Here is a 24,795-nt window from a genome sequence, read left to right on the forward strand (position 1 = left end):
TAAAAAAACGTATTGACTAACTAAATAGAGTAACTACACAGGCATGTCAGTCTGCTATATTGTAAATCGATACATTAATTGACTACCAATTACCCAAAATCGCAGTTCTGTCGCTCTGAATAATGATTCGAAATGCGCGCCAATAACTTCCGGGAACTATCTGAAGGCTACATGAGTCACGTGACGTGCAAGCAGTTTCGACTTCCGTTGTCACTACGCTACCATTCGCTGACTACGAGGAAGTGACCACACTGTGACGAACTTTTTTTTTTTTAAAGGCCATTTCACATTGGAATCCTTCCGCTGGAGACAAAGAACGACGGAACAGGTGGATGAATATCTCAAAATGACGAGTGGTCTTTGTGCTAGCTAACGGAAGCGGATTTGTGGATCACAACAAAACTTTTTCGTGACAGAACTTCGACGGTAAGACACACTTTATGTACGTCGCTGTTTGATACAAACATTTGTTCAGCTGCTGCTTCGAGGAATGCTGGTGTGAGAGTAAGAGGAAGCAGACCGTTGGAACCTGCGGAGGCTTTGCCTTCGAATGATATGTAGCTTGTGTTGTTAGCATGATGTTAGCAGCAGCCATCAAGTCTGTCATCGTGAACGTCCTGGACAGTGTAGATATGTTGACTAAGTTGCTTGGTGGTTTTTTGTGTTTCGTGTTCAGAAAAATGAAATGGTGTGGTAGAAGTATAAAGCAGCACAAAATGCCTCAAAATTGTACATGAATGCTGCATTTATACTTTAAATTATATATATATATATATATACTCATTTATTAGGAGATTACTATTTCTGATAGATGAGCATGTGCGCAGTATTGCACTGGAGCTGTTGAGGTGGAGCTAATTGTCAGTACTAATTTTGAAAAGAAAGCAACATTGTTTATGAACTCATCCAAAAGTCTTGTATTTTAAAAAAAAAAGTAATTGTTAGTTCTGTCTCTCCAACATTTTGCACAGTAAATACAGAACTTAGTTACATTACACTATGCCTCACCCCAAAAAAAGGAAGTAAACATGCTTTAATAAAAAGTTCATTCATCAGTAACCACGTCGGTGTTGGTGCAGACATGTCAATGGAACACTAGGTGGTGCACAACGCCTGCATCTGCAGAAGGAGGCGAGGCCACAGAGACAGCAGCAGGTCCCACTTACAGGCAGCATCATATCATTCATCAGCCCGAGAGACAACACAGCGACCCACTGATAGAATCTGATTTATTTCCTATAATCTCAAAAAACAAAACCTCTTACTTTGCTTGCACTCCAAGAAACAAATATATTCAGTTACATGTGAAGTCGTAGTTTTTCTAATATGGGATTTGACCAGAGCGACCGTTTGAGCTTCAGAACAGCTACGTGAAACAATTCCTCCATGAAATCAATCTTGTTGTGATGTTAGATCATTACAATAATTTATTTCATGGCTATTAGCACAAAATCATAATATCACACACAGGTACACAGATGCACACGCACCAAGCACGTGTACACACATATGCGCAGGATCTCTGAAGTAGTTTATGTGTATCCCTTTTTTGAAATTATTATTTTGAGTAACATCAGTGTGGCCTTATGGCATGGACTTAAGTTATCTTCCTTACTAAGTTATCTTTCACAACAACACTGCAATTTGACGTGATAATACAAGTTCAATCAACACCCAACAGTTAGCAGGAACAGCATTTAGTACGTGAATACATTTGTACAAAAGTTATACACAAACAATACAATATATTACGTAATTTGTCTCTTCAGTATGGCAGGTACACACACACCTACAGACACACACACACGCACACGCACACACGCGCTCACACACGCATGCACGCTCACACACACACACACACACACACACATGCACGCACGCACACATTCAGTGGCTGCAGCACACACTCCCTCTTTTTGTTTTAGAGATTGTACATCAGTTCCAGAGCCACTCTGACCAAACTGTCACTCACACACTTGCAGACAGTCATCGTACTCGAGGACAGGAGAAACTATGTACAGGGTTTAATTCATAAAATATTGCACTTATTGGCCCATTGCATCACACAGCGAGTGCCGTGGAGATGCTCCTAAAATCTGTAACATAGAGTGATATATATACACTATCTTATTATATAAATCTACATAGACAAGTCTGGACTGACTTCATGCAATTTTTTTGGGGGGGGGCGGGGGTGTAGGGGGGCTTGTATTCAACTATGCAACAAACAACTGATGATGCTAAAGAAATGTTCATGTTTTTGGCACTTTTTTTTTTAATCAATTGCAGAACTGAAAAGGCTTTGTGCATTTTCACTTTATGGATTTACTTCACTGTATGTGCCATCTAGGGGAAGCTTCCCATTTTAAACTACTGCATGTCGCAAGTATGATCTTTTCTAAGTACCCCAGGGATTTTTCTTTTTTCGGGAGTGACTTGAACTCATAGCACGAACAGGAAACTTTAGCACGCCGACGCAAAAATGAAATATAACTTTTTATATATGGCTGTTCATTCCACGCCAGAGTTGATTAGCACTGCACTGTGTCTCGTTAATGTTGGGAGCTTTATTTGATGGAGCGCTGGATCACTGCGATCATATGGGGGTGGAGGATGGTTCGGGTTTCGGGTAAGGCTTATCGTTCAATGAAACAGCAAATATGAGTGACTTTTGTTTTTTGGCAGCATGCTCATCGCATAAAACTATAAAGGGTCATCTTGGAGGCTAAGCACGTATAAAGAGTCACTTTACTCACCAGAGAAATCACACATCTACGGACAGCGAAACATGGAGTAGTACTTACATCAACGTTATACATACTGGATTCATTCCAAAAGTAAGGGACTGACATGGGGGACTTACAGAGGCCGTGCTGGAGATGCTTAAAGGCCACTTTTTAATTCCAAGGTAGATGATTTTTTTTTAAGATGGCTAAGTTTCACTCATTTGTGACTCAGACGCGATACACACACTCATGCCAACCTACACTCACTCACAAGACCACGCACACGCGTTACACAAAACAAATCCGCTACATCCTATAGTGCACTAAATCACTGATTTGGCAGCTTTAGGAGAAAATAAACCTATAAAAGGCAGAAAAAAACAACATACTGTACAAAAACTTAAAAATAAAATAATAATTAAAAAGCACTCGTTGATTCTATCCCTCATCTTATTGTTGTTTTAGATTTTAAAGATTTTAAAGGTTTTGGGATTAACTGTACAGTATGACTACGTACTATATTCAGCCTTATCAAACATACTTGGCTTATTATGACCGTACTAACTAGCCAAAGAAGGACAATAGTGCCTCTATATTCTAGATATCCTGTAATGTTACACGTTTTGCATTAGCCACGTCTGTTTGTCTGGTTATTTGCTCTTGATATAAGGTGATAAAGTTGAGAGATAATACAACAGCATTTTGTAATTCTACTACTGAACCAGGTTGGAACTGTAGTCCGGGGAGAGTTACTAACAGTTGCATCCGGACTGCTGCAGGGGCGGAGCAGTGTCTGTGAGTTTGGCGGTGGGCGCCCCCGTGGTGACGGCCGGGTCAGCGTCCAAGCTCTCGGACATCTTGTCACAAATGAGGTCGACGAGACGTTCGAAGGTCTGCTTCACGTTGACGTTGTCCTTGGCACTTGTCTCAAAGAACTCAAAACCTTGAGGAGGTAAAGCACATTGTTTATGTAACAACAACAACAGATCACTCGGAGAGTGTAGACCTCCGCCGAGGCTGAGCTATCCCCCACCTATGTGCTGTTTCACCTTTAAAAAATTTTCTACAAAAATGGAATCACCTGTTAACATGCCCGAGACCAATCTTTGACAAAAACTTCATGCAAGTCTGAAAAATGCATTTTTGAGTAATCTTGCAAACAAACGAACAAGACAAAACAATCCAATCACATCACCTCCTTGGAGAAGATACGAACCGTGTCACCAAATATGAAAAAGCAAACGGGTGAAAGTTGCTCTTACCCAGCTGTTCTGCCAGCAGCCGGCCACTATCCACCGAGACCACTCTCTCCTCTTCCATATCACATTTATTCCCAGCCAGCACCACCTGTGCATTATCCCACGAGTAGGTTTTTATCTGGGTCGACCTGCATGGAATCAGAAGCGTAAAAAAACAAAACTATTAATCTTTCTGTGCCACATTTGTGTCTGTTCCTCTTTTTTGTTATTGGACGGGAGCCTTTAGAAACTGTCCCTAGAAGATGGCAGAGGGAAGGACATGATGTAAAGTTGTTTTTCGCCGTTCGGACCGGCCATGAACAGTGATTACATCACTGCGTAATATTTGAGTCACTGATGGCAGCAGCGGGAAAGTGGGTCAACTGCCTCTACTGAAAATGTTCCTATATCACTCTATGTAGGTTAGTAATTTCTGTTTTGTAGCGATTTGATGTTTGTCACACATACCAGGACTCTGTCCTCGAGATGCGAGGCTCTAGTTTCATTCTTTGCTTTAGATTGTTTCGGAGCTGAACAAGATGCCAACGGCCTGTTAGATATTGTCGCTTCTCGGGTTATTAGCACAGTTAGACATGGTAATAGCTAATGATACGGAAGATGCACATACACCACAAGCAGCAGGTAAGAGGACGATATTTATGAATAACTTTTGCCTAACTAAATTGGCAGCCTCCTGTGTTAGAAAAGTATTACATTTATCATAATTACATTTATTTGGTGCTTTAAATGTGAGTGCAATGATTTCAAATGGGTCTATTTGACCTCCCAGATGAAACTACTAGATACTATCTGTAAAATCAGTTATTGCCTGTCTCACATACGGTGCATGCTTCAAAGAAGTCTCATTTTTTCTGCATGATAACAGGACAATACTAACATTTATGTTGACGGGCTGTGACTCCGTGTTCTAACCTTTGCAGTCTGCACGCGCACACACAATATGGGAAGGAATTTAAGGAACACACCACTTCGTCCTGTGGTGTTGCAGTTTGAAAGTAGGGCAGTGAACAGACTGAAAACAGGAGGAAAATAGCCAGAAAGAAAGAGAGGAAGAGAAAATGACTGAGATGGAGAGATAGAGAGAGCAGCATGATGCGGGCTCTCCTCTCTCTGTCCAGTTCTGGCTTGTTACAGCGGGTCAGATGAGGATCAATTTGAATCCAAGCGCAGATAATATTCCCTGACAGACGACCACTTGTGTAACATCTTACAAAGGCTTCACATGCAGGACGTTAAGGGTCTGTATTCACCAGTGGTAAGGAGGACAAATGGTCAATAAATAAATAAATTTAAAAAGAAGCAGATGCTTTGATACTGTTGCTGTAATGAAATTAATCGTTTTTGAAAGACACAAATCATTTCATATATTTTTTTTTATGTCAGCATTATCATATTTCCCTGTTTTGTCTCTGTCACAGGCAGGAAATGAGCACGTCACAAGCTTAATTCAGCCACAGTCAGGGAAGGAGCCGTTGCCATGGAAACCTCTTTTTTTCCCCTCCAACCTTGTCACAAGGAACAAGGGAAAGAGAAAGTGGAATTAAAGCCTGTGGCGAAAACAGGGTGGGGGGGGGGGAGAGAAAGAAGGATTCTGGTTATATGACGGGTAAAAAAAAAAAATGAAGAGCGTGTTCATCGAGTTGATTGGTTTGTGCACTGTCTGCTTAATACGCTCACAGGTAACATGCTCCTCACAACCAGTGCTCGGATGGCACTATCCATCGAAGTGTCAAATAGGTCTCAACAGAAAACTAGCGGCGTCTGCATGGCAGTGACCTTCCTTTACAAGAAAGCCTTGTTTTTCTCACCAAAGGTGACGGAAGATGCGGGATGAACACCAGGCCTTTAAATATGTGTTCATTTAGGTTAGATGCAGCGCAGAGGGGGTTTCCTTAAGCAGCCGCCAAGACCCGCTAGCTAAGTGACAGGGGCTGAGCAGACACTGGCCTTAATCGTGACTGTCATTGTCCTACAATCGGTGCAAGCCAAGTGACACGCTGGCGAAGAGTACACTGCAGAAATGCCACTTTCTCTATCAGGCTTGCAGAGTAGCACGGTGATTTTAGAAATCTTTCCCTCTCAAAAATGCTCATTCTGTGCTCCCATAATCTCTCCGGGCTGGCGGAGGGGAGATTACTGAGGGATGGCAAGGAGGGAATAAAATGGGAAATGACAGTTTCTCCTGGTGTGGGGGTTACGACAGACCTGAAATTTGTTGGTGTATCAAACAAAGCCGTTGAGCTGCACTGGTTGTCCCGACGAGAGGGTACTTAGTACGAATTCGAACCCTGAAACCTAGTTTAGCGGCCGCCTACTAAGCCCCGTTTAGACGAGAATGCTTCTTCGGAGAAAATCAGCAACATTTTGGACTCGGCTCAGGGTCACTGCTCAGCCCACAGGCGCTCGTGTGACTCACGACTGGAGCACGGCCACGACCTTGACAAGTGTCCCCTTGACCCCCAAAGTCACGACGAAGATTCACACACACACACACACACACACACACACACACACACACACACACACACACACACACACACACACACACACACACACTACATAACAAGCCTGTCAAACAAATACAGACTTGTTATGTAGTGTACTCTGACGCTACATTACAATGCGTTAGGGAAGGCAAGCGGTCTAGATGTGCACATATCAAGGGGGCAGGGCATCGACTGACTGCAGCAGTGGAGACAAACAGGAAGTTTGCTTAACACGATCTGATGCTCAGAACAATATAGATCTATACACAGAACACAAAGGCCCTGAGAGACGATACCTTCATACACACCAGTCCGAAATGGACCAATACGACTCACCAGTCCTGCACGGCACCGAAGGACTCCTCATTGGTGATGTCGTACATGAGGATGAAGCCCATAGCCCCTCGGTAGTAGGCGGTGGTGATGGTCCTGTAGCGCTCCTGGCCCGCCGTGTCCTACACACAGGCAACATGATGATTTAGCATTATGTTGTATTCACACTGTCAGCCTCAACAACATCGATGCGACCCTGCAACAGCAATGGTCAATGAGCAGAGATTACAGGTATTGATAGGCAGTTATTAGTACAGACGCATTGGGTTTAAATAAGGGTAACATTTTGGATTGTATATCTTCATTTAATCACGTTCATGATGTGAAAATAATAATTATGCTAATTGCCTCATTAGCCGTTTGCCTTGAAAAGGTGCCAAAAACAGCGACTTCAGTTAGGGCCGATGTGATGGATCATCTCCCCTCCTTCGAAACCCCCCCCCCCCCCCCCCCCCCCTAAGTTCAGTGCTGCGAGCGTTGAGAGCTCAGTTTATGACATGCGTTTCTCAGGAGAAGGGCTAAAAATAGAAGTGGAATGATTTAAACTCGGAGTATCTGCTCGGCCGTTCAACGATAAGGGCTGAGCAAATTGCTCAAAGGCAAAACAGGCGCGTGATTACACAGCATTCGAGGAGTAGCGCATTGTACACAGATCTCCCTGGAAACGAGTGCCCACTGCCGTGCTGCGGGATGTCAATGAACACGCTAATGAGTCGCCGCACAGAACGAGGAGGCTTTTCTATAGTGAGTGTGTTCATGTTGGGGGGGGGGGGGGGGGGGGATGCATTTGGGCAGCTTTCAGTTCTTTTGATCTTTGACCCGGTTATCTATAAACTTTCTTCGTAGATTAATACATTTGTGGTTTTATGATAAGATACGTAAAACATAAAACCCAGTGATGTCCGCCCTGTTTGAGCTGCATGTTCACTGTGCTGGTGTTTCTCCCTCTGGTGTTTTCAGGCATAAGGAGGGGGGCGGGGCTTCTGACCGCAGGGCCCCCAACGATGGAGGGCCCTCAACAAACCTACAATGAAAAAAAACTTTATTTTCTGCATTTCCTTAATTTTTTTTCATTTCTAATTACTGCCATAATTAAAATAACTGAATGAATGAATTAGTTGAGAGACTGACCCTTTCAAAAAGAAAAGACATGAAAAAGAAAAGAAGGGGGAAGGGTAAGAAACCAAGCTGCTTTGGACTAGTTTCCATCAAAGGAGAGGGGTGCACAACTGAGGGTTTAAGTATCAATACTCGCTGGCGAAGCTCAACAGCGTGAAACATATGGATATCAGTCAAAGAAACAGCCCGTGAGAATTGAGCAGCTGGGTCCCCCCCCCCATTTGCTGCCGGGGACGTGTATCAAGGCGAGCTTAAGAAGTTATGACTAAATAACACTGAGGTGTCGAGGACCTCACAGTGAAGACGGCTCAACTTTGGAGCGATAGTAAACTAACATAACATGTTTTGTATCAACGGCTCCATCGTCATGTCAAGATCGATATGATCGCTAAACCTGGGGGTCAGAAAACTAAGATGGTATTTTTTTATCTTCGTCCTTTGGCCCAGAATTTTGTGCAACGTCCCCGCTCGGCTCTAGTCAAACAGAGGGCCGGCCGGCAGCACTGGGTCGTATGTGCCGCTGTGGTTTTGCTTTGTCAGTCTGCACATGTGCCCATTATAGCCGGAGGACAGCTCTGACCTTCACTCCACACAGAGCTCATAGCCTGGCAGGCTTCCACACACACAAACACACCACAGCGAGGACCTTTTGCCAGTTTACAATCAGACAAAAAAAAAAATCTGTGCGTGTTGGGATCTAACCCTAAACTAGCTGGATGGTGTGTATTGGCCGCTACAGGGAGAGTTAAACTTCTTAGCCAAACTTACTGGTTAAACCTCTCTACTGTGTTTGAAGTGGTGAAGATAGTAGTTTTCTGAAATAAACAAGGTAATGGTACCTTTATATCACAGCTCTGGAATATTTATTATCCCTTATCGGGGGATAACCGTTAACCACTAAATGAAACCTTAGAAAAACAAGGATTCCCTCCAATTGATGCTGGCTAGGGTTGGATTTGCAGCTTCATCCAAAGCAAAGTAACGGGTGAGTACACTCAACCGTCAGTAATGCTCATCACAAACTCAGCTGAACAGCTGAACGAAGAGTCTTTCATCGTCTCTGACTTCCATTCAGGCAGCCGCCGTGAAACACAAGACGCTCTGTGAATGTCTCTGGGATTTTTTGACAAGTAACTTATATAACTGACATGCCTCATTGGCGTAGCCGGAAACTGCACACAACATAACATGTAGTTTGAGGAATTCACAACAACATACTGTGGATGTACCAATTCATGATGTAGTATGCTCCAGGCGTCTGATTGATAGATTTTAATCTTAGCCGTTTTTCTTGTCTTGGACATCATAGTAGCCTATTGATCCTGGGATGTCTGCTTGACAATGACCTCTACATTTCCAAGCTATTTAAGTTTTAGTCTCCTTGCTTGTTCTCAGTTATAAAAGACAGGGGGGGGGGCGGGGGAGATTCTGCTGAGTACTGAGTAAGTGGAGCTCTTTGAAAAAGCTTAGATTTTTCCACAGCTGACCAGAAATCAATCCCAGAAGCTGACTTCACGTCCTCGAGTGGAGAGGAGGTGAATGATGGCTGACACTTGACAATGCCCTTATTCATTCAGTAATGAGTTTCCTTTTTTTTTTGATTTTTTTTTTAACAAGGTCCATATTGGCAACTCGCCGATACTTAGTTTCCCATACTACCTAATATGACAACAGGGACAACTCTATGATGGATTAGGATGTTTTTATCTCTAAAGAGATGAATGGTGTGACTGTCACAATGACATAAACCAATAGACATCACCTTTAATGGCCACTTACTGTAGACTCAGCTCTCCCTGAGCCCAAGTAAAAAAAAAAAGAAAGGCCAATTAACCGGCTGCGAGGGCAATCCCTTTTTCTCTCTCTGAATATGCTTGTCTTTGCTAATGATGAAAACACATTATCTCGATTAGCCAGCCATTTGACTGTTCAAACTCAGTTTTCATATCCTGCTGGAGTGCTGCTTCTTTGTATTTTCGCTTGATGAGCACACGCCAAATGTCTGGGGACGGCCAATTGCTGCAAAGGACAAGTACTTTGACTTTGACGAGAGAGAGCAAAACCTGTAAAGTAGAGTTGGCATTCGTGGTAGTACAAGAGACTGACGGGGGGGAGATAATATTTGTATTGCGAGATGATCTGCCTCAAGAGCTCAGATGAACTCCTAATTAAACAGCCTCAGACATTCTTCGCTTCCCCACACTTTGGAGGAAGGTGTTGCTTCTGTGTTCTTCCCCAACGCGTGCCACACTAACACTTACTAGTCTCCTGTCAGTAATGTTGAGACTTCCATCTGTCTCCATCCTTACATCGCACAGTGTTAAACCTAGACAAAACACAAAAGAGCCTTTCCCGAAACTTTCCCCAATTAATTACGCATTGCAGCCGAAGAGCCGCATGTTTTTAAGACAAAGGATCAAATCACTGAACATATTTTTCTCGCTAATTGAGATTCAAACTCGAACTTGTGAGGGTAAAATGTTGCTTTTTGGGGGATGCCATTAAATGTCTCTACCTGCAGAGCTGAAATGGTGAACAACGTAGGATTGGCTTCAAAGATACATTCACTACTTTGACCCGAGTGTATTTGACATAGTGCAAATCCTTCCTGTAATGGGAGATGAAAGGGTGAAGTGTGTCCAAGCATACTAAGCACGCCAAAACACTGACTAAAAATTGAATTAATACTGTACATGGGTGATCTCATGTGTGCAGGACTTTTTTATGCAGGACCAAGCGCACAGCCCTCAAACCCCCAACCTGTCACAGTCCTCGAATTGCATTGATCAGCAGAGAAAGACATGGGCAGAGGTCAGGAGAAAGTGGGCTTTGGGCAAAGATTGACAGTCCTTTATAGTCAGGAGTCACTCTGCAGGAGCACACAGATGGAGAGCACGGGGGAGTAAAAAGGGGGGCAGGGCATCTCTGAAGAGCCCCTTCCCCCTTAGAGCTTAGGTAGTCCTCCAGGAGACCTTGGAGGACAACAGAAAACAGATTTCTCCCGCACATTAACACCGCGTTTCAACATGCAAATGTTGTGGATGTAGCTGAATTAGATGGAAATGTGTGCATGAATGGCACGACAAAGAAACTGACATGAAAGGAAAGCATAACTCTGGCTTGCTTTACATCGCTGCTTTGTCTAGAAATGCAATTTCTTTCTTCTAATAATTACCTTCATTTGGTTATATGCAAATCCTACGTAGAGTTCAGCTTGCTTCTTTATAGTGGGAAAGCGAGCTTTTCAAGAGTTAACGGCAAGGAAGTATGCTATTATCTTGTGTTGGCCGGCTGAGGAGTGCATGATGAGCAGAATTGACACAAACTTTGAATGCTATACTCCACTTGCAATATCGCAGTTTGTTTTTGCTGCTTGCGTCTGAATGTTCAATGCTTGGATGCTAATATTTCTCACCCAGATCTGCAGTTTGATCCGCTTGTCGTTCTTGTACACCGTCTTCACTTTGAAGTCGATGCCCACCGTGCTGACGAAAGCCGAAGTGAAGGCGTCATCTGCATAGCGGAACAGGAAAGACGTTTTGCCCACGCTGCTGTTGCCGATGATCAGCAGCTTGAACATATAGTCAAAGTTTTGGTCCCCTCCCTCTCCCTTCCCTTTCACATCCTGAGTGGCAGCCATCTGCAAAAACACACAAAAAAGGAGATGCTGAAAAAAATACATTAAAGGCTTCACCTTGAGATAATGAGAAGCTTTTCAGAGCTGTGACGCACACGGAAAAATATGAATTCATACGTGAGACACTTTATTTGTTTTTCAGTTGAAAGGAAAACAAAACCTTCTAGTTTATGAATACGCTCCGGGAAGCAAAAGTGCATAGAAAGAGCTGGATGTGTTACAGTGAGTGCAGTCGGAGAATGTTGTGCAGGCCACAGATCAGAGGTGACAGAAGGTTGTGTCAGGCAACCCAGCATGACCAACACAGCAAGCTGTTGTATTGATGAGTACGAGATAACCAGGATTTTTTTTTTTTAAAGCTGAGTCTTCTCAAATGCTATTGTGTTGTGTGGGGAAGGAATCCAATCATGAAAATGACTGATGTTATTATTTCTCATAGAGCAATATTTAGGGTCATGAATACAATTCAGATCCAAAACCTTTCAAGTGCTGGGAGAGGGCAAAAATTGCATTTGCCAATTGAAGTGCAACATTTTAACATTCAAAAAGCAGTTCTGAGATTTAACATTTGAAATCAAATTTCACCAGACATTGAATCGCTGTCCACGCTACGCGCCACACACACACACACACACACACACACACACACACACACACACACACACACACAAATAGGAGCATTTCGGTGCAAGCTTTCGGCAGTCAACCCCCCAAGAGGAGCACAGGATGACAAGAGCACAGGATGACAAGAGCACAGGATGACAAGAGCACAGTCATCTTTGCTCCAAGGTGATTTGTTTTGACAAAGCCACTGCGCTTATATGCCAAACATGTGCAGCAGAGCTCTCTCTCCTTCTCTCTCTCTCTCTGTCTCTCTCTGTCTCTCTCCTTATCTCTCTCTCTTTCTGTCTCTCTCTCTCTCTCTCTATCTCTGTCTCTCTCCCTCTCTCCCTCACTCCCTGTAGCCTATGCAGTCATAAAAAGATGCCGGACCTCCATCCTGCACACCCTGCGCTGGATTTCCTTCTGCTTCCGCGTATGAGAAAAAAAAAAAAAAAAAAAAAAAACTCCATTGAAGCAGCATTTGCAGGGACACTGCCACAAACGTCAGTGCAAACGCTGGCATCAATAAAAAACCACGGTAAAAATAAAAACAGTCGATCTGATGTTATAAAAAGGAATGACACGATGTAGCTGAGCTGCATGCTGGATAATGGGAGACAAGGGAATCTGGGCAGGAGGTCGCTTTATTTCTACTGATGAAATTCTTCCATGCAAACTACCCCCCCCCCCCCCCAAAAAAAAAAAAAAAAAACCGCGTCGAGGACATCGCGTTAACAAACCTGTCTTTTCGAAGGCCTCGGCTCTTATCTGCACCTGCCCGGGTTTTGCAGAAACGCGGTGTTGTATTATATATACAATATATATATATATATATATATATATATATATATATATATATTTATATTTGGGTCTAAATTGCAGGCGTCGCTCTTCCCCCTCTTCCGTCTGTCTGTGGAGCGCCCGACCGGTTTCAGCACCTGGGAGCTGTCCCCTCCGCTCGGATCGGGCACGCGCGCCTGAGCTGACGAAGCTGGCTCGCGTGAGAATGAGCACGAGCACGAGCACGAGCACGAGCAGCGGAGAGAGCCGATCCGCGTCTCTGACGTTGTCGTGGGATGGGGGGATGGGGGATGGGGTCAAGAGTATGGGGGTTGTAGTTCTTTTTCACGGCAGCGGCGCAGAGGCAGAAAGGGCGACGTCAGAGGTGGAGACGCGTCACCATGCATCACTCAGCATGCAGCTGTTAACAGCTGGGGACTGGTCCTTTTTTTTTTTTATTAAATTGTATTTTTTAACGAGACAAACGTCGCGCAGAGGATGAAACCTGATGGCAGAGACCCGTCGTCCAGCCTCGATCTGTGCGCACAGCGTTACTTCCGTACCAATGGGCTGTGACGGGGTTTTTTTTGTTGTGTTTTTTTGTTGTTGACGCTTCTCACCTCTTTCTATACAGTCCTCGTAGTGAAATCACGCATCTTACCTTCCCATACAAATCCATTCCGTGCAATAGTTTTACGCCCGCTCGTTTTAGAAAATCCACTCCAGTGACTAACAAAAAAAACCCAAGCTGTGCAGCATCAATTATTTGTTCTTTTTTTTTTTCAGGAAGCAAATATAATACCCTCTCCTTTTGCGTCACTCTCCGTCGGTCCTCTCTCTGTCGCCCCCCCCCTCTCCTCCCCTCCGCCCAGGCAGAACAGGCGGCTGAGTTAACAAGAGGCCTGAGTGGTGATGAATATTATTACTATTACTATGTGCCTTTTCAATTGGGAGCCAGTGCAGGATGAGGCCGAGGGGGAAGAAATACATATTTTTGCATCTGTAATCTCATCAGCCTCGCTTTTATTTAAATGAAGGAAGAAGAAAAAAAAAACCCTGCAATAGGGGAGAGGAGGATCATGAGGCTCTCATCGGGAGTTGTCACTGTGAGCGTGTGTAGTCTTCAAATAACAAAAAAAAAACTCTGATCACTCGTCTTGCACTTGAATCCAACACGGGCTTGTAATAAAACAGCCGCAGCTCCACACAGAACATGTCGAGGCTGTTACATAACCGTGAAATCCCAACCATAGCTATAAAAGCGTCCCTCTGGTTGTAAAGGCAGTCAGCGGACATGTGATTGGGCCTGTGTGAAGTTGCGAGGCGGGGTTTTTGCGGACTGACTGCGTGCGCAGCGGCTGCCGCGTGCGCAGCGGCGCAGGCGAGGGGGCGGGTCAGGTAGGGCTGCACAGACCTGTGTGCTTTTGTGTTGCAACTTCACAAACGCACCAAATGTCGTTCGATATGCAGATTTATATATACGCTCGGTGCCGATAAGAATGTGGTTTAGTCATTGGGTCTTTTACGTTTGCACATTTCTCACCGATTTCATCTGTTCCGGTCGAAATCACTTGCCCTGCTCTGTTGGAGAAAGTCTTTCTGGTCTGGTTCATGTTGACAGAGCTGTTGATTTCAGATTGGGTCAGAATATATAGCATGGTAAACAAAACTCTTCTACAAGGTTTCTGCCATGAGAAAGCCACCGTATTACCACCTGCTGTTGAACAAAAATGTGATAATTCTGTTCTTGATAGCCTTTGTATAAATGGTTAACAAGGCAATATTGGCAGAAATCGAATACAACGTTTGCTTTATCACCCTACTGACTGTAACCAGATACAGCTCCACTTCACTATCGAAAGGTCAACGTTATTTTTGTCCTGACCAACCTTACCCTATTCAAATGCCACTATTTTCCAAATGAATTTCAGCAGTTTATGGCATTTTAAATAATAGTCTTTTAAGCTTTTAGTTAATTACTTTTATTGACGGGATTTTTTTAAACCACAGTGATCCAATAATTTATCCTCTCCAAAAGCATAGACATTAGGACATATATTCTTAACTGTTAGAAGGTTTCTTCTGACCAAATACACTACAGTCCAACTTTTGTATTTGCCGGACATTTAAGGACTCAACCAATAACTCCACTGGGCCCATATATTGTTCAATATCGGTAAAGCCAGATGTTTGAAGTAATTTATGAACTGTTTCTTTATAACGCAATTTGTCCACCAGAGAGCACTGACACGCTTAGTTATCAACTGGTAAGTGTCTTGTCTGAATTTCTATTGTGTGTCACTTGTTGACGTCCTCATTCTGAATGCCGCCTACTCATCTCTGATTGGATCGATTCCAACCTGCAGACACATCCGTCAGTGAGCACACATCCATTATCCAAAAAGTACAACAAATATAAATAGCCCTCATCAAACAGTAATAATGATTCAGCAGTCAAATATCAGATTAGCTGTTGGCCACGTTATCTGTTGCGTTATAGCATTATGGCATTGCAAAAACGTATTAGAGGCTGCTGTAACACCTCATTTGCTGTTTTTTGTACTATATTGGTGACAGTCTACAATGGAAGACTCCATTGAGGTGATTCTGCAGGACTATGGCGGCGACCTTCACACCAACAGAACCAATCCTGTACTGTCGGCCTGCACAGGCGCTCTGCTCGCAGGCCTTTATGGAGTCTGGCGTCTCTTTACAATGCCTGGCTTTCGTAAAATCCCACGGAGCCTCAAGGTGCTTAAGAATTCCTTTCTGTTTCTTTTTTTTACCTGCCTGCTTTGCCTTCTTTTCTCATTCAAATATCAGATGCTACATGTTTGTATGAAATCAAAAAAAAGAAGCCGAGACGGAACCTAACCTGCACATTAACGATAATTGCTTATTTTGAAGTGTTGTGCTCGGTGCTAACAACAAATTTGGGCAAAGAAGAAAACAGTAAGTCTATAACAAGGATTAAGTAGTTCTCTTAGTTAATACTGCAATTTAACTACAGGAGATCCTTTTCTTTTGAAATAATTGCTCATGCACTATTTTATTTCACGGTCAGAGTTCAAGATGAACAAGAAAACATGATGATCAGGAGCAGATTATCTGAAGTAAATTTAAGGGTGAAGACATTTGTTGTACTGGAAATCTTAAAGGAAAAACATGTTGTTCGAAGCTGATACAATATCTTAGATTTATCAAGATGTACTGCCTTGCAGTTGCGATTAACACATCTCTGACCTGTTTGGTTTAAGAAAAACAAAACAATAATCTGATGCTTTCTTTATCCAGTCAGTTATATTTTTATGATGGGAGAAATGTGGACTAATTCATTATCACAGATTAACTCCAGTTTACTTTAGCTAGAAACACAAGACCGTTCTGTATTTGTCTGTCAGACTTGTTGTTCCCCGAGAGTGAGTGGGAGATCAGATTCAAGGTTATGGAAACAGACTCAGGAGAATGGATCGATATGAGCAGAGGGGAATTTAATATGAAGCATATACAGAGATGTTTTTTCAGTTGAAGAAGACAAAATTGATTTTTGCCACAGTGTTTTAAGCTGCTTTCTCCCTTTCGGTAGACGTTAATGGAGTTATTAATCATAGCCGGACTGTGAAAAGGCGAAATTAGAGGCCTCACTCTCTCACGTTACCCACATGAGAGCTAGAATGTTTTGTAATGATAATAAACACTGTTCGCACCTGCCACGTGAAAATGACTCATATGTTTGCATTGTGGCCCAGGTCCCCTATTTGCCCTCCAGTAAACAGCAGACACTGAACACTATGAAGCTGCTTGAGGGACGAACAGGTCGCCTGGCAGATCTGGGATCGGGAGACGGAAGACTGGTTAGTGGGCTGCACCCGTAAACAAGAGTGCAAGTCTGACTGCCAGAGTGGCTGTGCTGTGATTTGAATCAATGCTGGAGGTTTAAATGTGAGTGGGACGCAATTGCTTGTGTGCTTTTCTTCAGGCAAAATATAGTTTCGTATTTTACTCACAACCCTGTTTGATTCCCAGGTGTTTGCGGCCTCTTCCGCCGGTTTCCAGTGCACGGGGTTTGAGATTAACTCCATATTAGTGGCCTACACCAGGGGCAAGGCCCTCTGGACAGGCGTGCCCTCCGGCCGAGCAACCTTTGTCAAAAAGGACTTCTGGAAGGTAAGACATCAAGTGAAAGTACTGCTGTCAGTAATGATCAGACTCAGAATTGACTCTGTTTGCATCTCTCTTCTTTCGTAGACTGATTTGTCTTCGTACGACAACGTGACGGCTTTCCTTGCACCAGGAGTGGTGAGCTTGAAATTTATGTTCGCGGAGAATTCATTATTTGCCCTTACCGTTGAAGTCATAGCATACATAGATAGCATGTTATTGCCAAGTGACAGATTCAGCCTTTTTTCTGACTTGTGTACAGATGGAGGTTCTGGGTGAGAAGCTGTTGAAAGAGCTTCCGGATGACGCGCGTGTCATCGCCTGTCGTTTTCCTTTCCCCGACTGGCCTCACCGGTCGTCTGTCGGCTCCGGTCTCGACCAGACTTTTTCCTATGACATCGGCACGGTGCGCTCACACCTGAGAAACGTATCATAAGATTAAGATAAGATATATTACAGCATTACAGCAGCAAGTGGACAGAAGAATATAGAAAGAAATTTGAAAAAAGCAATAGCTATGTACAAAATATATAAATATATAAAATATAAAAATATGTATAAATACTACATACATACACACAGGTGTGACAAGTGGCAGTCTCTGGGTTACTTTGTTATCCTGATGTGACGTTTTCGAAAGCACTAAACCCTCCAGACACAAAAATTGCTCAGTCATTTAGAAGCACTGATCAAGAGTGATGCTGTTGAAAGACGTTGCTGGGATGAATGTGACTCTGATTAAACAAAGTGCAGGGATGATTTCTACAGCACTTAGCCCCACGGTACAGTACTTGCTTGGTCTTGACTGAAAAAGTATTTGCCGTATTTCTGACAGTTTTGTTGTAGTGCCATCATCCGCTGATGTCTACATGGCTTTGTAAGAACCCTTCCACTAAACATTAACAGTAACGCTAATAAACATCTGTAGTAGTTTGCTACGGGGACAATTGAGAATGAAATGTTTTGTGCTTGTTGTTTAATAGTTTTGTCCTATACTTTCCTAAGATTCCCTGCTGTTATACTTGGAACGAAAATGACTGCCTATGTATCCAGCTCAACCCCCTTTCAAAAATCATTCTATGGGTTTTCAGTGCCAGCCACTGAGCTTTTGACACATAGATGCTTTTGTGTTGCGTTCTGGATTCGTGTTGGGATCATTTGACAGGATTTTGCTTCAGTAGGGGAGACACTTATCGTTCTAATATTTCAAAGGCTATCACCCGTGTCAGCAAACTGCCTTTCTACTCATACTGCTGCTCGAACTAAACAGCCCTGCGCGTCATCGTCCAATTGCAATACGATAGGCAGTATGCTCATGCTTTGATGAGTTATACTTTCAAAGGCAGGACAGGCTTGCAACCATGACTGCTTTTCTAAATGATATCCAAAACCTCCACCTGAGGGTGCTAGTGCTCCAAACTGAGTTTGGTGCAATATCCCCGGATGAGACGGACCTGAGTAGAATACAGAGAACATGTATCCTCTGCATTGTGGATATATTGTATATATCCACAATGCAGCAGACGGATAACACACCTTGAATTATAAGGTGGTTTTTGCACCAAAATATTTTTTTTTAAAAAGGGTCAAATCAGCTGCCTGTGTTTCACTAGTAAAAAAGGTAGACAGAACATTTCTGTCTGTCTGTAATGTGGCTGGTGATGCAAATAATCCTTATTTCTTCGAAGATGCTTCATTCCCTTAATTGTATTTCATGTCGTGGCCATCATCATCATCACCATCATCACCTATGTACATGCGAGGTTCACCGATGTCAGGCAGATCCTCCTGCTCTCCGGTGGCCGCCGTGACGTCAGAGAGAGAGGGCGTCAGACAGCGGCGGTGGGTCGGCTGCCAGAGTATAAAGGCTCGCAGACCGGCTCTGCGGGCTGCATTCTGAGTGCGAGACGAGAGAAGCCCCTGCACATGGAAGTACAGAGAAACACCGGGCCCCAGCAGACGAACAGCGGCGGCGGCGGCGGCAGCAGCATGTGTGAGTCGACGCAGAGGTCCGGCGAGCCGCGCCGAAAGAGAACGGAGGAGCGCAGTGCGCCCTCGGAGATGGCCAGGATCATCACCGACCCTGCCACGGGGAAGTGTTACTGCCGTGGAAAAGTTTTGGGAAAGGTAGCGCCTGCATGTAATGTGTTGTCGACTTCTTTTCTTTTTTTTTTACCCCCCCCCCCCCCCCCGGATTTGCCCTGGTAACCCGAAGACAACGCATGTTAACGGTGTGTTCTTTTCCAGGGAGGCTTCGCCAAATGCTACGAGATGACCGACCTCTCCACCAGCAAAGTTTACGCAGCCAAAATCATCCCACACGCGCGCGTCTCCAAACCGCACCAGCGGGAGAAGGTAAGCGCGCAGCTCCGGTGCCGGTGCCGGTGCGCACTGGTATTCCTATTAGGAGCAGATGTATGACCAAACTGTCCTCGGTTACACTCACTGACCTTTCTGTTGTCTCCCCTCGCTTAGATCGACAGAGAAATTGAGCTGCACAGAGCACTGCACCACAAACACATAGTGCACTTCTATCACCATTTCGAGGACAAGGAGAACATCTACATCCTGTTGGAATACTGCAGTAGAAAAGTAAGTGTCTTTAACCACAGTACTTTATCCTCGACAGTGCCTGTTTCAAATTTGGGTAACAACTGCATTGCACCCAAAGCCAATGAGGCAGCATACTCAGAGTCTGCCCCCACTATAAAAGAACTCTTGATGTGTAATTCATTTAGTGACACTGCATATATGTATTATCGTCACAGTTTTATGATACAAAAACTCATACTTATCACACATGATGGGCAGGAAGCATCTCTTATAATCGTTTTCTTCCTATGTTTTGTGTTTTTGCAGTCGTTAGCACATATCCTAAAGGCTCGCAAGGTGCTTACCGAGCCAGAGGTGCGGTATTATCTAAGGCAGATTGTCTCGGGACTGAAGTACCTGCACGAACAAGAAATCCTTCACAGAGACCTGAAACTGGGTAAGAAACCTTTTTCGCAGCAGCGGCACATTGCAGTGCTGAGACGCTTTGTGCACAGTTGTAAAGATGCATTCTATGCAAGGAGGATATCATCGTTTGATACCTGCCTACTTTGTCCTCTAGTTTTTTCTTTTAATCAATTCATCAAGAGGATCCCCGCTCCATTTAGCCTTTGATCCTGGGTTGAATATCAGGTGCTCATCAGCTCATTCGCTCTCTTCCCCGCAGGTAACTTCTTTGTGAGCGAGGCGATGGAGCTGAAGGTCGGGGACTTTGGTCTGGCTGCCAAGTTGGAGCCGGCGGGAAACAGGAGGAAGACGATATGTGGGACTCCCAACTACTTGTCCCCTGAGGTGCTCAACAAGCAGGGCCACGGCTGTGAATCAGACATCTGGGCCCTGGGCTGTGTAATGTGAGTAGGATAACTTTAAATTAATCATTAGGGAATTTTGAAAGGTTTAATGATGAGTGATTATTATTGATAGTTAACAAATAACAGTGCAATATCTTATGTCACAGAGATGCATTTTAAAATGTACACTGGCATCTCATTTTGGACTTGTTTCCAGTCACTCTGAATCTTTGTCAGTCATTTTTAGTGTTTGGAAATCCGCTCACCTTTGACCTCTATCCTGTTCCAGGTACACCATGTTGTTGGGCAGACCCCCGTTTGAAACCACCAACCTGAAGGAGACATACAGGTGCATTCGAGAGGCGAGGTACTCCCTGCCCTCGTCCCTGTCACCACAGGCTAAGCAGTTAATCGCCAGTCTGTTAGCCAAGATCCCGGAGGACCGACCCAACCTGTACCACATTCTGAGGCATGACTTCTTTACACAGGTGAGATGCCACAGTCATGTCTTTTCGTCTGTCTGTTCCGCTCCCTGTCACTCTCTGTCTGTAAATGTCACTGTGTAGGAGTGTAACGTGTGACCCCCTTCCCACCAGCCACTCACTGACCCACTTTTCATTCTCTGCAGGGCTTCAGTCCAGAGCGCCTGCCGGCTAGCTGTTGCCACTCGGCACCAGATTTCCACGTCTCTAGTCCTGCCAAGAGCTTCTTCAAGAAAGCTGCTGCTGCTCTGTTTGGTGGGAAGAGAGACAAGGTCAAATACTACGAGACTCTGAGTGAGTATTTGATCAACCGATGCCAATTCCTCTTAAAACGCCACTAGTCAAACCGGCCAGTTAGATTTCACTACATGAGACATTTAAAAACCTGAAAAGGGCCACGTCTGATTTTTCTGTGCTGTAACTGTCTTTGATAGATAAGCTCACCAAAGAGGAAGAGGAGATCTACAAACTGCAGCACGACCTGGAGAGAACTGTCATCAGCCAACAACACAGCAAAAAGGTTTCAGAGGTAAGGGATCATTTATCCAACACCAGCCATGATATTTACAGGAGTGAAGGGGATGTTGCCGTTTTTAAACAGCAATTACATGAGTAGATTTGAGATATTCAGAATCGAATGAGTCACTCTGATGCTGTGCTAAACTTAATAACAGGCAAACGCTTATTTTTAACCTTAAAGCCAACAATTCTGCATCAGTGGGTAACTGCTGAGTCACAGCAGGGGGAGATGATCTAAACTTACCGATTCTAAATACCGTCATCACTGATTCTCACCTCAGAATGGAAGTCTACTTCCGCCATCTGCAGAGAGCCCCATTGCCTTGGCAACAGAGAGCCAGTCACCAGCGACGCGAGATACCATCCGGCTGATCGTCAGGGGGAGTCTGGGGAGCTGCAGCAGCAGCAGTGAATGTAAGTCTTCCAGCCTTGTGTCACACACACGTGGCCCCAGCGATTCCAGCAAGGCGCGAATTGATCTCATGTAAAACTAACGGAACTGTAAATTACACAGGAAAAATCGAATAAGTACATGAATAATAAAAAGATTGGATGTGCTGCCTCAATGCGACGCCAAGTTAAATGACTGTCTGTTCTTCCTTAAGGTCTCGAAGATAACACAACGGGTAGTGTGGCCGAGACTGTCGCAAGTGTGTTGAGGGGTTGTCTGGAGAACATGCCCAAAGGTGAGTCGACCTGTTGAAAAGTCACGACCTGTGCGTGTTAATGGATAGATAATTCCACATTTCATTGCAAAACTCCAGCTCTTTATCTGTAAATTAACCTTGAAAACTGAGAGAAGTGAGGATAGAAGGATTCGGAAAGATTAATGTTCCATGTTTCAGTTTTCAAAGATACACCCCTTGTTTTTGCCAACACACCCACTTTTCCTCCCAGCTCATGACTGATGCCTAAAACCTCGGTGCTGTTCATAGTTCCAGTTCAGTAAACTGGGAGGAAATTTTGAATTCAGTTTAGCTCTTAAGAAAGTCTGTAGTGAACAGGTTGCACAGTTAAGGTTGTATTCTCTTAAATCTGTTCTGCAGTTTGTATTCTAATCCTCCTTTGTGTTCCCACCCTGCAGCAGAGGATGTTCCTCAAGGCTCAACAAGCTGCAGCCTTCAATGGGTGACTAAATGGGTGGACTACTCCAACAAGTATGGCTTTGGATACCAGCTGTCTGATCACACCGTGGGAGTTCTCTTCAACAACGGCACTCACATGAGCCTCCTGCCCGACAGAAAGTATGCACTGCGCTTTCAGAAAACTCCACCTTCACATCGAAAGTTATTAGTCACCACACATAATGGAGATGCTTGTTTAAACTTGTCTTGGTACATTCAGCTTCTCTTTGGAACCTGTTAGTGTTTTTGAAATGAATCAATGACTTGAGTGTCAAATTAGTTATTTTCTGTTGCGCCTGAAACCTGTTTGAAATTTGGGCCATAATGACACTGAAATGTGAAGACATTTTTGTTTGTGTTTGCAATTGCATAACTCCTATTCTCCTCCTCTCCATGTCTTTAGGACCATCCATTACTACGCAGAGTTGGGCCAGTGCTCTGTGTTCCCCACCTGCGAGGTTCCTGAACACTTTGTGGGCCAAGTGACTGTGCTCAAGTACTTTTCTCACTACATGGAGGAGAACCTCATGGATGTAAGTACATATCTCTGTTCCCCCACTCCTCTTTTCATTCCTGTCATCTATGTATCTCCCTTGCTTGTTATTATGTTTCTCTTGTCTTTCCACCCCCCTGGAGCATTAGGGGTGGCACCTTTCAAGTTGCAGCCTGTCTAATTCTGATTTTGCTTTCTCAGGGCGGGGACCTAGGTGGTATGACAGACGCACACATGCCCAGACTCTACCTGCTGCAGTGGCTCAAGTCCGACCGCGCCCTCATGATGCTCTTTAATGACGGCACTTTCCAGGTAAACACACTTACAACCACAAGAAACACAGCCGTTGCTGGGCATGCTTAAAAGGAGCATTGCAATGGTGCTTTGCATATGTTTGCAGATCAACAAAAGAAGAACGTTAGACCACAAAATGAACAATAAAGGGACAACTTGCAATTACATTTTTAAAAATTGTACAGAGCAAACTAATTAAAAAAGGACTTTTCTATCTCCAAAGGTCAACTTTTACCACGACCACACCAAGATCATCCTGTGCTGCCAGAGAGATGAGTACATGCTCACGTACATTAATGAGGACCGCGTCTCAAAAACCTTCAAACTCAGCTCCCTGCTCACATCCGGCTGCCCCACGGATCTGCGCGAACGCATGGTGTACTCCCTCAACATGCTCCTGCAGAGATGCAGCTAAAACCCACAATGACATGATTTTGGACAGTGGATCCAGTGCACTGTGCTACTGCAGTGCCACTCCGAAATGATGGATCAGATCAGGATCTGTGTTCCAAGACTGGTGGACCAAAGATGGACTTGTGCGAAGTAAATCAACATTCCTACACCACTGCACCTTCGTGACTCAGCAGAGGTGGTGGCGGAAAAAAACCCAATAATACGGAGCGGCTGAAAGAGATTGAGACAATGAAATGTAGCACAATGACTGTGGAAGGAAAAGGGCTGATTTGTATGTCAATAGTTGTAGAAGAGGAATGGACGAGTATGTTGGTACGATTGTGAACCCCAGGTGTTTGTGGGGGTAAAAGGAGGGATATTTGGAAAGTAAAGACAAGTGCTGGGCTGGTTCCAGCTTAATTGTGTATAGTATAGTTGAAGCTGTTTGTAGAGGAAATCCAATTAAACTGATGCTCTGCATGTAACCAGAGCACACCTGTGGAATATTGTAAATGATGTACAGTGTATGTCACAGCCAACTCAGCAGCGCAAAGAAATGATTTGACAATGTGTGTGGACGGTCCAGAGTTCAGCTGTTTGAGTGTGAGTGTGCGAGTGGGAGGGGTGTAATATCACACTAACTTTTAAAAACTGTGATTTGTTCTCCGTACTGACAGATGGACTCAGCACATTGAGCTGGGTACCAGAGGGGAGGAGAGAGGGGGGAGGGCTGGAGGAGAGAATGACATTAAAAACCTGTATCAGAGATCCTCAGAGGATCCTGTCAAGAGCCATTATCACCTTGGTAGAAAAATGTCCTAAATTATTGTGTTTAAAAGGTGCAGTATTTATTTATTTAATTATAATAAAGAGCCTTTTCTAAAACATCTACTCCTGAGTAAATTTTCTGATTGTGTCCACATAATAGATGTAAAGTATCAAGATATGAATTTTTTAATGCACTCAAACAAATCTGAAAAAGAGCTTTCTCCCTATTTCTTGTGTCACAGTAGCTCCTTGGTTAACACGCATGCACACACTCATG

At 44.0% G+C, this 24,795-nt stretch overlaps 3 protein-coding genes across 7 annotated transcripts; 2 read left to right on the forward strand and 1 right to left on the reverse strand.

Annotated features, from left to right (window-relative positions):
- Positions 1-254: 254 nt before the first annotated feature.
- Positions 255-18,058, forward strand: si:dkey-190g11.3 (uncharacterized protein LOC567059 homolog). Of its 4 annotated transcripts, none has more exons than XM_035640239.2 (6): positions 255-426; positions 15,521-15,694; positions 16,693-16,797; positions 16,970-17,110; positions 17,192-17,242; positions 17,367-18,058. In XM_035640239.2, exons 2-6 carry the CDS (start codon positions 15,527-15,529, stop codon positions 17,538-17,540), a joined length of 639 nt encoding a protein of 212 aa, XP_035496132.2. In that variant the 5' UTR covers positions 255-426; positions 15,521-15,526; the 3' UTR covers positions 17,541-18,058. The 4 variants fall into 4 exon arrangements, 3 of the variants coding, with proteins under 3 accessions (XP_035496132.2, XP_047185157.1, XP_035496131.2); XM_035640238.2 differs by lacking the exon at positions 255-426 and adding an exon at positions 14,220-14,341; XM_047329201.1 differs by lacking the exon at positions 255-426 and adding an exon at positions 14,219-14,341 and having other exon boundaries at positions 17,192-17,383.
- rab3c (RAB3C, member RAS oncogene family) lies at positions 1,213-13,759 on the reverse strand. 2 transcript variants are annotated; one of them, XM_035640236.2, is made up of 5 exons: positions 13,605-13,759; positions 11,339-11,563; positions 6,808-6,926; positions 3,989-4,113; positions 1,213-3,669 (listed from the first exon to the last, which is right to left on the reverse strand). In XM_035640236.2, the coding sequence occupies exons 1-5, from the start codon at positions 13,620-13,622 to the stop codon at positions 3,479-3,481; spliced, it is 678 nt and encodes a 225-aa protein (XP_035496129.2). In that variant the 5' UTR covers positions 13,623-13,759; the 3' UTR covers positions 1,213-3,478. The 2 variants fall into 2 exon arrangements, with proteins under 2 accessions (XP_035496129.2, XP_035496130.1); XM_035640237.2 differs by lacking the exon at positions 13,605-13,759 and adding an exon at positions 12,904-13,156.
- Positions 18,059-18,566: 508 nt separating the features above from the next.
- On the forward strand, positions 18,567-24,641 carry plk2b (polo-like kinase 2b (Drosophila)). The gene is made up of 14 exons (XM_035640235.2): positions 18,567-19,231; positions 19,352-19,459; positions 19,580-19,696; positions 19,964-20,093; positions 20,322-20,505; positions 20,735-20,933; positions 21,074-21,221; positions 21,362-21,456; positions 21,728-21,860; positions 22,052-22,132; positions 22,531-22,690; positions 22,974-23,103; positions 23,265-23,375; positions 23,581-24,641. Exons 1-14 carry the CDS (start codon positions 19,031-19,033, stop codon positions 23,770-23,772), a joined length of 1,989 nt encoding a protein of 662 aa, XP_035496128.1. The 5' UTR covers positions 18,567-19,030; the 3' UTR covers positions 23,773-24,641.
- Positions 24,642-24,795: the final 154 nt, after the last annotated feature.

Source organism: Scophthalmus maximus, chromosome 19, assembly GCF_022379125.1.
Source record: "Scophthalmus maximus strain ysfricsl-2021 chromosome 19, ASM2237912v1, whole genome shotgun sequence".
Lineage (NCBI taxonomy): Eukaryota > Metazoa > Chordata > Actinopteri > Pleuronectiformes > Scophthalmidae > Scophthalmus > Scophthalmus maximus.

Excerpts from the sequence above, each read along its gene's own strand:
- rab3c (XM_035640236.2), bottom strand. Across the intron at positions 6,927-11,338 it reads GGATCAAACTGCAGATCTGG|GACACGGCGGGCCAGGAGCG; the intron begins GTGAGAAATATT and ends GCCTGTGTGTAG. Across the intron at positions 3,670-3,988 it reads GCTGCTGGCAGAACAGCTGG|GTTTTGAGTTCTTTGAGACA; the intron begins GTAAGAGCAACT and ends TACCTCCTCAAG.
- plk2b (XM_035640235.2), top strand. The coding sequence starts at position 19,031 with ATGGAAGTACAGAGAAACACCGGGCCCCAGCAGACGAACAGCGGCGGC. Across the intron at positions 20,094-20,321 it reads TCACAGAGACCTGAAACTGG|GTAACTTCTTTGTGAGCGAG; the intron begins GTAAGAAACCTT and ends TCTTCCCCGCAG. Across the intron at positions 21,222-21,361 it reads CAAATACTACGAGACTCTGA|ATAAGCTCACCAAAGAGGAA; the intron begins GTGAGTATTTGA and ends TGTCTTTGATAG.
- si:dkey-190g11.3 (XM_035640239.2), top strand. The coding sequence starts at position 15,527 with ATGGAAGACTCCATTGAGGTGATTCTGCAGGACTATGGCGGCGACCTT. Across the intron at positions 16,798-16,969 it reads GATCGGGAGACGGAAGACTG|GTGTTTGCGGCCTCTTCCGC; the intron begins GTTAGTGGGCTG and ends TTTGATTCCCAG. Across the intron at positions 17,111-17,191 it reads TCAAAAAGGACTTCTGGAAG|ACTGATTTGTCTTCGTACGA; the intron begins GTAAGACATCAA and ends CTTCTTTCGTAG.